General features: G+C 29.7%; 1 protein-coding gene across 1 annotated transcript; it reads right to left on the bottom strand.

Annotated features, from left to right (window-relative positions):
- Positions 1 to 8695: 8695 nt before the first annotated feature.
- LOC126687669 (uncharacterized) lies at positions 8696 to 9376 on the bottom strand. The gene has a single exon (XM_050382228.2). The coding sequence runs from the start codon at positions 9268 to 9270 to the stop codon at positions 8965 to 8967; it is 306 nt and encodes a 101-aa protein (XP_050238185.1). The 5' UTR covers positions 9271 to 9376; the 3' UTR covers positions 8696 to 8964.
- Positions 9377 to 14533: the final 5157 nt, after the last annotated feature.

Here is a 14533-nt window from a genome sequence, read left to right as displayed (position 1 = left end):
TTTTTGCATTTTATTGCCCATTTACTGTAATCACTAATAGACATCCAAACTTTGGGAAATCACTGTCTTCATCTCTGTAAACCTTTAGCTGTAACAACACTAATAATGCCCTCAAGAAATGGATCAAGAGCATCTGGTAGGGTATAATTGATTCGATATTCAAATTATTGTATTTTTTTTATTTTGATGACCAATTTTAATGAGATATTTGCAAAGTTATCTAAAAATAAAAATATTTGCAAAATTTAATTCAAAAATTGAATGTTTTTAGTCGTGCCTCAAATTCAAAAATTTTACTTTTTTACTTTGTAGTTTCAATCAGTTTCAAAATGATTTATAAAAAATATAATTTGAAACTATTTTATAAACCGTTTCGAATACAGTTTCTAATGGGGTTTCACACAGTTTTTAAAAAAACACAATTTGAGCTGTCTTATAAACCGTTTCAAAAACAGTTTTTAATGGGAATTCAAACGATTTCTAAAAAAATATTTGAAACCGATTTAAAAAAACTATTTTCAATACAGTTTTAAAAGGTTTCAAAAATTCACATTTTTGATCCATTTATAAAACAGTTTCAAACAGCTTCTAGAAAAGGGGGAATTTTCATAAATTTTTAGAGTAAATTTATAAAAAAAGAGTAAAAGATTAATTTTCCAAATTCGGAGTATTCTTAGCAAATATGTTCAAAAACATAGTAATTGTGAAAATATTTCATTTTTATTTTATTTTAATTTGATTACTAAAATTTAATTTAATTTTGGTTTGGTTACTAAACATTTTGAAGGGAGGGTTTTCAATAGAAAATACGTAGGTGGCAATCATATTTTATTTTTATTTTGTTTAAAAACTGGACATGTAAGCATAATTTGGCTGAAAAATTCTTCGCTAAATTGAATTTATATCAACGTGCCATGTTTTCAGAAAAATGCAAGCAAAAAACGATCGTAACGAGACAAAATTCGTCTTCAACGTAAGAAATTTGTCCAAAAACCCTCTTTTGAAATGAAATTAAAGTTTAGTAATTGATACAGAGTATGTATTCAGGACAGGTTAACCTGCAAAATAAAGGTTAGAATAGTGATCGGATGTTGGTTGTCTGGTGAGCACTCTGATACTTAAGTCAGTAAATTGCCGCATTAATAGCTTAAGAGCTTGTTGAGTATTGGTAATAATGTGTTGTTAGGCATGCCTCATGCTTCTTTTATAATAGTAGGGTAGGGCAAATACCTAGTAATGTTTAGGTAGAACTGGGATTCTTATATCCGAATAGGACTAAGACTCTTATATGGTTGTCACGGCTCAATTTCAAGGTAGAACTAGGATTCCTATATCCGAGTAGGATTAAGACTCTTATATGGTTGTCAGGACCCAATTTCATGTATCGCGACCGATGCTAGGATATGGGTAATGTTCGTACCAAAATCCCTAACAAGTCTCGCGGTAACATACAATCAATATAAACCTGCAAGAAAACCACTGCTCGGGTGCAATCGAGACTTCAGCCTAAGTCTAGTAGTTTACATCTCAATTCTAATATAATCATTTGATAACAATTTGAAACTACGAAACATGCCCCATATAATATAATCCAATGTAACTTGCCAAAATTATAAAAACAGTCGTACAAATACGACAATTCAAAGTATAACAATCAAACACTAAACTAGTTCTATTACGGTCTAAGAAGTAAAACAGTTGACTAGCATAAAGACCTCCGAGAAAAGTAAAGAATCGAAGTCGACCAATCTTTCAAATCATAAACCTGAAAAATTGGAAAAAACAACGGGCTCAGATATACTGAGATGAGTTCATAATGCTATTTACATTTATTAAGATTAAAACACTTAAAACAAATCCTTTTATACTAATATACATATATCTTGATTATGGAGTATATATTGAAATGAAATCCCAAAATATAATCCAAAGTATAATTCAAAGTAGATAGAAACAAGTTCTCATCGATTTTGAAGGTAAGTCAGACATTGGTCAGCCAATTCCAAAGTACTTACCGGAGCACACAGTCTCGACACAAGCCTAACGAGTAGCTCGTTTCAATTCAGATCTATAATCATTTAAAACAATTCGTAAACAGTTGATATACTAAAATAACTTACAGTACTTAATAAAGCGGCAAATAACACTATAAATTCACTACTTGTGTATCGACGTGATAATCTTGGCAAGCAGCTAACTTTGTGTAGACTCCGAAGTACGAGCAGACGACGGGTCTAAAAATAAGATACAAGTTAAAATCCATAAAACCCCTAACTCTAAAAATATTATACACCACAAAGTACTAGCATCGTGAACACAAACAAAGTACAACTCAAGTAAGATAAACATCCATGTACCAAACAAAACAAAGAATTCATACCATTAACTTTAAGCAATTTAGGCAAGTTAGCTTAGATGAGTTCTTATATTTAAAAACAAAACCGAAGTCTTTTTCATAACTTAAATAGTTCTTTTAACCCAAAGAGTTTCCCAAAGTATAGTGTGTTAGTCTTAACTGCATTATAGCGCACGGTCGGGCGACACAAGTCTAACCCGACCCAACCATAAGCCAAAATAAAAACCAGAATTTAAAACCAATCCTTAAATAAAACCAAAGTCATTAAAATAAGAACTCAATCCATAGCTTAACAATGCCAACCTTAAAAGCAATAAGCCACATAACTTGCCAACACTTGGCAAGTTTCACCCAAAGTATACATCGCTTAAAAATGACACCTTAAATAAAATCAAATATGATTTTAATTACTTTTAAACACCCAAACTCAGATCTGAAAATACAATTTAATTAACCAATAAAATCATAGCAAAATCTAACATAACTTATACACCAATCCACCAATCGATTTCCAAACAATCTAAAACAAAGCCAACATATTTAAATCAGCAAAAAAGCTCTAAAACATCTCTAGGCAGCCACTAACATACCTAGGCATTCAACCCATCTAAACCAATCCAAACATAAGCAAAACAAGCCCGAAAACCAACCGTTAAACCATCAAACAAATGAACACCTAAAATAACAATTTTAATATATAAGAACACCCCTAGGTCTATTATTTCCAGCCACTTAAACAAACCAAAATCAACAATTAGATCATGACATAGTAAAATTATCGAATTGCACTAACACCTAGCCATCGATACGCATCACCCAAGGTACAATTAATATCAACAAGATAAAACCAAATCCTAACATAAATTTCCAGATTTTAAAACATAGCAAATTAGAATTTATAAGCCACAACACCCAATGTATAAATCCAAAGCAATAAACAAGCAATTCCTACGCAAAACACAAAGGAAACACATACCTCTTGAAAGCCAATGGAATCACAAACCCAGAAATTATTAGACTATAACAAGCCTACAATCATCAAAATACAATAGCTATTGAACACATGAACACAACAATCATAAATCAACAATTAAACCATGATTAGAATGTTAAAAACGCTTACCAAAGATAAAAGATCCAGGGGAGAGGTGTGGAATTGAGTAAAAGTAATGCCTCAGCCGTGTTAGGGGTTTTAAAATGATAAAAACTGATTTAGGTCGAAATAGGGGACTTTAAATAGAAAAAAAACGAGTGAGCAGCGCCCAGGCTTGTCACGCTCGTGACACATGTCACGCCAATGACATGCTTGTGTAACGCCCGTGACAAGTCCAAAAACAATCTTAACCGACCAGTTTTTAGCAAATTCTCTTAGGAACAACATATCCGAACGGCGACCCGATCCAACAGTGCAATTGGGAGATATGGACGTTTTACTAAAGCATGCGAGATCTGGAAAACATATTAACACTTATTCGCTAAAGCTCAGAACCTAATCAAAACAACACACCAAAGGTCATGCAAACAAAACCATGCTTTTAAGGAGCCAAACCACCAAATACCAAACCAAAACACATCGAAAATATCATCGGAACAAGTCGGAGAAACACGGGGCATTACAATGGTAGTTGATATAGTTTGAGTAGGATTCTTGTGACCGATGGATTTTTTTGGGCCCCGCTTTGCTCAGGCTTATGGAAACCCTAATGGTTAAAAATAGAGTCGCTATCTAACTAAGTTATGAAATACCTTTTATACCGAATGGACGTCCCACTCGCTTATGGATGCATAAGATGTCGTGCATCGGCACGAAAGATCCGAGTTTGTGAACACAAAGCTCTTGTCCTTGCGTAGACACCTTTCTTTAGGACAACTAGAAAAGCTATAAGGGACTGAAGCGTTCGATGAAGTTCCAAAGACACCCATCTGTGTGATGAGCTAGTGATACACTTATTATAATTCAAGTGGAATCAATCGATGCGCACCGCTTAACTTGAAGGAGTGAAGCGTAATTCTCGCAAATAATCGCTAAACTTCCAAAGGAATTATGATAAAAGTCTAAGAAATTAGACTAATTATAATGCCTTAGAAGTTTATGGGTCACTATGTAGGTCTGATGGACTAAATTACCCAAAACCTAAACTCAATGGCCCTGGAAGCCCTTTTTGACACTTTCAAGAATCAAAATGACATTTTGCCACCCTTTTCATGGCACATACTAATAATGCCGAAATTAATAGTTAATTAACATGAAAATAGAGTTGTAATCTAACATAACTCTAAGTAAACCCTAACCCTAGCTAGCCTCTATAAATAGTATAGTTAAACATCCTTAAGAGAAATGACACACAAACCCTAATTGGTACTGTCGTAGCCAAATACTTCCGGTCACACACACACAAAAGTTCCAGCCACCATTTGAATCAAACCAAGCTCATAGGCTTCAATCATTCAAGAACAGACTACTGCACAACGATCTACATTAAATTTTATGTCTAGATCTCAAAAAATGACCCCAACACTCAAAAAGGCGCCTCTGAGGATCCTAATCAGTCTCTATTCTCTTAATTACTGTCATATATGCATTTATTTTGATTTTTATTCATTAAAATGCATGTTTAACCTTTTTAATATTCTTGATAAATTGCCATGATTGTCCATGGTTGCTTTTTAATTTCACTCCTAAATTCATGTTTTAGGATATTTTTGATTGGATTTACATGTTACTTTGATTATATTTGAATTCTAGCGACTTAACTGTATGTTTTATCGTTTTTGCACGTGTTTTTAATCGAAATTTAAACCCATGCAGACCCCCGGAGTTGTGGCGAGTCCGCCACTCTGATGTGGCGCTGCCACTGTCTTTTTGGCGCCATGATCCCCTACTCCTCATCTTCCCAGATATTTGATCCAAAATCCGTTACTTGTTTTCATGTTTTCGGGCTCATTCGGGCTCACAACCTCTCCCCGTTTGAACTGTTAGCCATGTATTTGGGTGTATATATTTTCTGTAATTTTCCTGACCTATTCCAGTCGGCATGCCGCCTCTACGTCATCAATGGCGCTATGTTCCATGTCATCATGGCCATGTAGCCAATTCTCTAGCCCAACAACTTGCAAATTGTAGCTCAGTTTCTAATTTCAGCCATTATGTTATCTTTTTAGGCTACAATTTACAAAAATCCGAAACGTTGGAATTTTATTTGCAAAATTTTAAAACGTTGGGATTTAATATATCAATAATATGACTGCCACATAAGCAAATAATGGGTTTGGGCTACAAAATGCAAAAATTGGAGAGGTTAGAATTTATTTCGTAAAGTTTTAAACGTTGTGCTTAAATCGCAAAAAAAATGAAAAGTTAGGATTTGTTTTGCCAATAGCCTTAAAAAGATTAATATGTGTATTTCCGGTGATAGGCAATACCAAAACTTAATATACTCTAGTATCTGTATTCAAATATTAAAATCTTAAATTTGAGGGTTAAAAAAAATATGGTCACTGGATTATACACTTTTAACAAACGGTTATTAACGTTTTTTTATAATATTTTGATAGTTCAACTAATATCTTTTAAAAATATAAGGTTACTAGTAAAATAACCTTCGCTTCGCTTCAGAATTAATTAAGTTTAAATTTAAATTTAGAATTAAATTCAAGAACAAAACATTTAATATTTTTAACTATTTAGAAATAATTATGATCGTTTCAATATGCAAAACTAAGTATATACACGTCACCTATTTGATTTTAATATTAAAATTTGTATTATGATATAAAAGTACTAATCCGTGAAATGCATTAAATGCCATTAGGGGTGAGGAAGAACCGAACCAAATCGAAAAATTGAACCAAACCGAATCAAACTTTGTTGTTCGGTTCGGTGTTTCGGTGAAAGGGTTTGGTTCGGTTTCTACTTTAGGTAAAGTTTGGTGTTCGGTTTAATTTCAGTGTTTTAAAAGCCGAACCGACCAAAAATTGAATTAACCGAACTTTAATATAATATATATATATATATATATATATATATATATTAAAAATAATATATATATATATATACACTTATATTTAAATGTTTTTTGTCTTTATATCTTAATAATTGTTGATATATGAGTTCATTATTGTTATTTAAACATATATGGAAATTTATTACACTCTAATTATTTAATATTTCAATTAATTTTAATATAAAAAAAATTTAAAAAATAAAAAATAGTGAAATTCGGTTTTAACCGAACCGTACCGAACCGAATTTTTTGGTTTGGTTCGGTTCAGTTTTTTAACCTCCAAATTAAAAGTTCGGTTCTGTTCAGTTTGGAAATTTTCCAAACCGAAAACCTAAAAAACCGAAAATTCTAATTGAACTAAACCGAATCGACCGATGCTCACCTCTAAATACCATAATAATAATGATAAGTACTAAAAAGGAAGAAGCTAAATTACTAATTAATATTAAGGCAAAATTTGCAATAATTAATTGGACTCTTAATTTAAAGGTTTATTCATTTTGTTTTTAATGTTTGATTTGCTCTCATAAAATAAAAATTATTGACGTAATATGTAGACTTTCACGCTAAAGTAATTTTTTGTAATACAATCTTTTACTTTCATTTATTTGTGGCATATAATTATATTTTTTATAACATGTAAATATATTTTACATTTTTTTTAAAAAAATATTATTTAATTTATTTTTTTCTAAAAATGTCTTCACATTTGTTTCGTCATTTATCAACTTTAATTTGAAGTTAAACTTTATACACAAATTTCCTATCTTGATTAAATTATTTTTTGCACACCCAAAATTAAGCTATCAAGAATTTATCTTCTATGCTGATGATGCAGGATTTTGTTTTCAGTAGAAAAGTATAAAAATGGCCCTAATATTGCTCTAAAATTTTAGATAGCTTTTTTTATATTTTTATGCTCTAAGTTTGGAATAAATACGGTAAGAAATTAATGTAAAAATTTATGGGAAATGCAAAATTATAATTTAATAAAAATAGTAAACAAAAGAATGGAGATAATTAATATTTTATATAACTGATTTTTAGTTGATTATTTGTGTACATAGATAAATTTATCAATTTAGTAAAAATTAATAGTATAAATTTTTTTAATTTAATTTTTCTATTTTTTCAATTTTCACTAAATTATGATTTTACCCACAAGTTTTAAAATTTATGTGATGTCACGTTATATTTGTTAATAGAGACATTCAGTTCAAAAATGATATTATGATCATAATTGTGATGAATAAAATATTAAATGGCTGAATGAGAAGCAAAATAGGATCATTTAATACATTTTTACTAAAAGGAATTGTGACGTTGGAATTTTGTAGCAAGACAAAAATATCGCATCTAATAATTTAATGGAAATTGATGTTTCCTTTAACTCTTGTTTTTCTTGTAAAGGAGAGAAATATGAGTGCTCAAATTGAGAATGGAACAAAATAAAGGAACCAATTGATGTTTTAGATAAATATTTAAATTGTTTTTTGTACCGATTTTATCTTTCTGATGCAATTTCAGCTGACAAATGGAGCTAGCTTATAGATACATGTATCTCTTCTTAGTATAATAAAGAGAAGAATGGCTCTTATAGTAATTGTATTATGCATGTAAAGACAACACGTTAGTTTTATTGTAATTAAATAGAAAAATATGGCTTCTCTTAACATAGTTGGCGTGAATTTACGAAAAAGGGCAAAAAGCATTACTATAGTATATTGGCTTTACTGAAATTATTAGTAAGAAGGAAGATATTTGAGTAATTTGAACCCTTGGGTTCACTTTTATACTATAGATAGAGATTTTCTCATTCTATATTAAATTATTATTTTTTATGAAAAAGTCGATACATATAACTTTTGATATGTAAGATTACATGAAAAGCTGGAATGAGCTCATATATGAAATATTAATTAGGTTATCAAAATATTACAAATAAAACATGAATAACGTTGTGTTAAAAGTGTATAGTTCGGTACCTTTGAAATTTTTCATCCCCAAATTTGAATATGAGTTAACCTACACCGAAAGTTAGTGAACATGACCGCTAACTTTTTGTTTTCTAACATCTAAATCATTTGAATTTATTAACGATAAATAGATTGGGGAAAGATAAGAATTTCCGGTGAACATAATCAAAAAGAAAACCGCCTAAAACTGGAGGAAAAAAAATTAAAAGAAAAACAGACCAATTAATTGCTACAAATTTAGCACAAGACCCTTTGGCCAAGAAACATAAAATATATAGTATTACTGTTGTTTTGGACAAGAAACAGAAAACATAAACCTTTAAATTTCTACAACATCACAACACAAGTATTTACACAGATTTAATCTTCTATACAATAATTTGATCACTTTAAGATACGTAATAGAAACATAAAAAAACATGAGATTTCCCTTTGGTTTTTCTTACATGTTTTTCTTGATTATTTCTTCTTTCTTCTTCGTACATACTAAAATAGAAAATACCATAAAAGCTTGTGGCCTTACCCTTTGGTTTTCCACAAGCTTATTACCATATCCAAACTGAAACAAACGACATAGCACAACAGCAAATAACTAAACTTACTGTCTGAGATCATGATCATGACCGATTCATGCAGCTACACGGCGAGGAGTCAAGCGACAAAGTGGAGATTGAGCACCGGTAGATACAAGAATTTGAGTACTAGAAGAAGAGTTATTGTCCGATGACGGGAAAGAAGTGGCGGTAGAGAAGCCATGACCGGACCCGAAAAGAAGAATATGATCAGAAGTCAGCTGAAACCGCCCTGAATCGCCCGTCGGAAGGCGCATGTAAGAAGCGGAAGGCGACTCGTTCAGCCACGACCCGATCGGTCCCTCGTTTCCATTCTTGTATTGCATTATAGCTCTGTACACAAAAGGAATAAGACCCTCCATTTCTTACTAGGGTTTTAATTAGTTTCTAAGATTAATTTTATTTGTTGGATATTGAAATTTGATGAAGGTCTAGGGAGAGAGAGGATTGGTTTAAATTAAAAGAGAGAAGTGAATATGAATTACTCATATGAATATAATAAATGGTGACGTGGAGAAGTAAAGAATTGGAATCCAGCTCTGCACGCTAAGTCAAGCAAATCTTGATGGAGACTTATTTGCAATACAAATCCCCTCAAGGAGCTTGATGAATACATTATAGCTATATTTGAAATTACACCATATCTATAATCTTTGTTACATCTCACCAAATCTCACTAAACTATGTGTTTTCATTGTTTTGTATTTTCTAGAAAAAAATATTGATCATTGATGTCTCAATTTTTATGAATTTGCTACTTTTACTGCCTAGACTTATATCTCATTAAAGGCAAAATGTATTTATCTATTCACAGTTTCGATAATGTTCGCCAAATATATCATTATTTTTAGTTTTTTTTATATATTCTAGCAACAAGGAATTCTGTATTTGGCAACAAATTCTTTTGCAGCTAATTTTTTTTTTTTGCTGCTAAAAAATATTTTGCAGCATTAATTTCGAAAGTTGCTGCCATTAGTTAAGTTATAGCAGTATTTTACAGTAAATTTTGTTACCAATTACTTAGGGCAGCGTTTTATTAGCAGCAACATGCCACAAATTTTTGTTGTTGCTGTATATTAATAGTAACAATTTTAGCACTATTAGCAGCAGAAATGTTTGCTGCAAATTCTAGTATTTCTTATGGTATCTATCTTTTTTCGACATTTGCCAAATATACCCACAATTTGTTTGAAGCTATTGTGGTGTGATAGTATAGATGCCAAGGAGGAATTATTTTATACACTCGAACGTATAGCATCCGCTATGTCATCTTCAAACTAATCGATGGTATATTTAGCAAAGGTTGGAGAGATAATAACATGGTATGTATGAAAACAAGCCAAAATTTATGATAGATAAATACATTTTGACTATTTAAATTAATATCTTAAATTTTAAAAGGTATTATTAAGCAAGCGCTTAAAAGAAAAAAATCACCGAACCGAACTACTAAAAAAATAAATTTTATATTGTTGATATATTTTTAAATATTAATTTTACGTACTATGCATACACTATTATTTTTAAATATGATACCGGAACATAGAAAAAAATGGCTTATTTTGCCTTTTGTCACACCGATGTCCGAAAGTGACTAAAATACTTGTTTGATATACATTTTAAAAAAAATCAAATATTAATTTAGAAGAAAGAAAAGTTCATATGCTGAAATGATAGATCTAGAAAGTTCATATGTTTTAATAGTAGACCCCCATTTTTTTAATCGTTGATACATCAGCTTTAACATTTTTTTTCTTAGTTTATTGGATTTATGTAAATTTTTATTTTTTAATTACATGACCTAGATTATGATTATGTTACATACCTTTTTTAATTAGTGTTAGTTAGTTGTGATGTGGTTTTAGAGTAAGACATATGATAAAGTTGGTTGCATTCAGGAGGCGCCACATGTATTTTTAGCCAAATCTAATGATATGCTTTTGTCAAAACAACCTGGCATTCTCTAGCATATAACACAATTTAAACAAATCTGTATTTGCAATTCTGTATAATATAGGTTTTTTAATCGACGTGCTGAGCAGCACACAACAATTGTTCTTCATTATTTTTAGTTCAAATCTTTTTTTGATTTTGTCTTGTATAATTGTGCTCTTATAGAATCTCTTTGAATATAAATAATTTTTATTTATTACTATGTAGAAGGGACAATTACTAAAGAAATTATAAATTTTAGCGTATTTTTATAATTTTAGCATATACTAATTTCTCTTATAATCAGAAATTTTGAATAATTTTCTGATTAAAACAATTATTATCAGCTTTCTTTGATCATTGGTACTGTTTCCAGTAGCTAAATTCATTTACCGGTTAAAATAGGTGTTTTATTTAAAAGTAGTATTAATGAAAAACAAAGTCCAATTATTTCTATCCTAATATTACATTTGATGCAGATTGGACTTTCTATTTTCATCTTATTATTCTCATTCGATTAGCGTTTGTAAAAATTTCAAATTGATTTTTTATAAATATATATTTGTTTTGGTAAAAAAAAACAATTTATGAAAAATAGAACAATAAAATAAATTACTCTCGAGTAATAATTTAAAAATTGTTGAATTTCAATCATATAAAATAATATAAATAATAAGTTGACATCATGTATTTATTACCAAGATTGGATAGTTCGTCCAATGGAAAGCTCGATTAGTTAATTTTTATGTTCAGATCAGTAGATTTAAACAAATACTACACCCAATAAAATCGATAGTAAGGAATTAATTAAATATTAAGCTTAATGTTTATCCTTATACACCTAAATATTTATAAATTATTTTTGAGAAAAAACTGCCTTTGACATAGAGCAAAAGTAATGCTGAGCTTGCCTCATCAACATAACCACTCCATATTTGTTTTTTTTTTAAATAGTAAATTAAGTCATTGTTTGCATTATCACATAGCCACAAATTTATTCATATTGGTCATTTTCTGTATACAATAAATGAATTTAAACTTATTTATAGAAAGTAACATTCAATTTAAACTTATTTAAATATTTTTTTATAAATTTATGATTTATTTTAAAACATTATTAAATTATAGTTATTTTAATATAAATAAAATAATTTTATATAGTTTATAAATAATTATACTTCCTCCGTTCCAATAGAGTTGTCCACTTTGAGAAATTTTTTCATCTCAAAATTCTTGTCCATTTTCAAAAATTAACTAACTTTTACACTTAGTTTTTCTATATTATCCCTATTTAAAATTCACTAATGAATAAATTGAAAGTAAATTGCAAGTGTGCCCTATATTAATTAGGGGTATGATAAGAAAAGTAAAGAAAATTTCACAAAATCCACAAACAATAATTGCTTTTTTTAAACTGTGTGATAAAGGTAAAGTGGATAACTCTATTGGGACGGAGGGAGTAGTATTTAAAAATAATTTAAATAATTTTATATATTAAAAAATAATATATTCTAGTAGGAGTAATTTTTTTTTAAATAATTAAAAATATTGAAACAGCTATCAACTGTTGGTAAAAATTTCCAAAATGGAATTTTTCAAACAGCGGCTGTTAAAGGTTTAAAGAACTCCAAAAAACTTTAAAAAAATCTCACTAAACGTTTTAATGAAAATTTTTGAAAAGTAAAAATTAAAATCCTTCCGAAAAACTGAACCAAACACCTTTTTTATTTCATATTACAATTTCCAGTTTCAACTGTAGCCATATTTTAAATTAGAGTTGTTCTATTTACAAAAAAAGTTTCTCAATTTTTACTTTTTAAAATATTAAGGTTTTGTTTAATTACTAAGTATCAAATATAAGGACATTATTTAAAGTGAAAAAACTCAAATTCTAAAAAATGATTACAATTAAAATGAAAAATTGAAAAAAATGAGACAAAATTGACGACATTGAAAATTTAAAATATAAAAAAAAAGTCGAAAAAATTATTAGGCATTAATTTGTTTTTCAAAGATGAGATCAAATTCTCTCTATACCCTAACGCCAAAGCGAAAACTGCTTGCTGTGTTATTGGAAAATGTTAGGTGAAAAGCAAGAGATCGATCAAGCTGTTGTCACCCTGTTGTGGTTCAATTTTGTATTAATTACCCTCTTGAACTATTTAAGAATGCTACTTCTAACTATTTCATTCTTTTTTTTTTTTTTTTTTTTTTTTTTTGCCAGAGATAACAATATATAAATAGAAAGAAGAATGACCATCTCATGAAGAAAATGAGTCATTCTTTGAAATAAATAAAACAATGTGGACTTTGTGGCTATTATAAGAGCCATCCAAATACACATTCGTTTAACAAATTAAATTATTCCAAACTTGAATAATTTGCTAAACGAACGGTAGCACGAAAAATAAAATATAATATTAAAAAGAATACTTACCTGTAATCCATTGGCAGAACAAAAGTTTGTACCTGATACTGGAGCAGTATTCCCGAATTATCTACTTGATTTTTGTGGTACGCATAGCAGATGGTAGAGGAGTTCCGCCAATTGACGATGGAGAGTAAAAAGTGTTTGGGAGGCCTCTCGTTTAGAAATATATGTCAAAAAAAAAACACAAACAAAGAAAATATTAGACATTGTATTTTATAAATTAATATTATTTTTAAATATTTAGACTGATTTATATACACCCATAAAGGGGAAGTGATATGAAGATATATTGAATATTGTCTTCAATCGCATTTTTATAGTTCTGACATCTATCATTCCTTTTAACTCTCCTTGTTGATAACTAAAATCATTTGCAATTGTTGAAGAAACAACAGATTTATTGACAGTAATTAAAAACCATCAAGCTAAGATTACTTTAACTTTTGTTTGTGTTTTTTATGGGTAATCAATCATAAATATTAAAAAACACACACTCATAAATTAAAGTTATTTTTTTCAGAGTTAGAAGTCATTTTCTCAAATTTGGAATGACACTGATCACTATTTATGGAATGACACTGATTTTTCAAATTTTTGAGCGGTGTTGATGATTGGGTTGGAAGAAGAGGATTAGCGTTAAAATTGATTAATAATATGAAAAGGGAACAACAATGGCGGAATTATCTACTCTACAAACGACATAATTCAACAAAAAAAACAAGACCAACAAATCGACCACAAACATACTTTGAAATTTGTAAATTCTTGAAACATGAAAGCGGTTAATTAAGTAAGCGTTAGTTTAAGCAAAATTAAGTTACTAAACTAATATAAATCAACCACTAGAACAGAGAAAAAACAGCCATGAGGCATTGATAATACCGTGTTAACAAAGGATTTGGTCGCCATCACCAAAAGGAGAAATGCTAAGAAACTGACTCTCACTTTCTTCTCAAATTTTATTGACTTCAGTTGAATAATATACAAGTGATATATTAAATTACCCTAATTAAACTAAGAAAATTCGTACCTAATAAAACTCTAATTAACAAAAACTAAGAAACGAACCAATAATTAACCTATTAATTTCTATGTAAAATTTTAATCAACAAAAACAGGGACTGTTTATTACCGGATGCAGGGATAGTGGACAGCGGTTACCAGAGTAGTGGACGGCGGGAACGGCATCGGGGATGGCGGGGAACGGTAGGGATTGAAGCAGATGGTGGGAACAGCGGGGACTGAAGCAGGGACGTCAGGGA

The sequence above is a fragment of the Mercurialis annua genome, linkage group LG1-X, assembly GCF_937616625.2.
Source record: "Mercurialis annua linkage group LG1-X, ddMerAnnu1.2, whole genome shotgun sequence".
Lineage (NCBI taxonomy): Eukaryota > Viridiplantae > Streptophyta > Magnoliopsida > Malpighiales > Euphorbiaceae > Mercurialis > Mercurialis annua.
This window is presented reverse-complemented; position numbering and strand designations above follow the sequence as displayed.

What these genes read in the sequence shown, in the direction of transcription:
- LOC126687669 (XM_050382228.2), bottom strand. Translation starts at nt 9,270, where the DNA reads ATGGAGGGTCTTATTCCTTTTGTGTACAGAGCTATAATGCAATACAAG.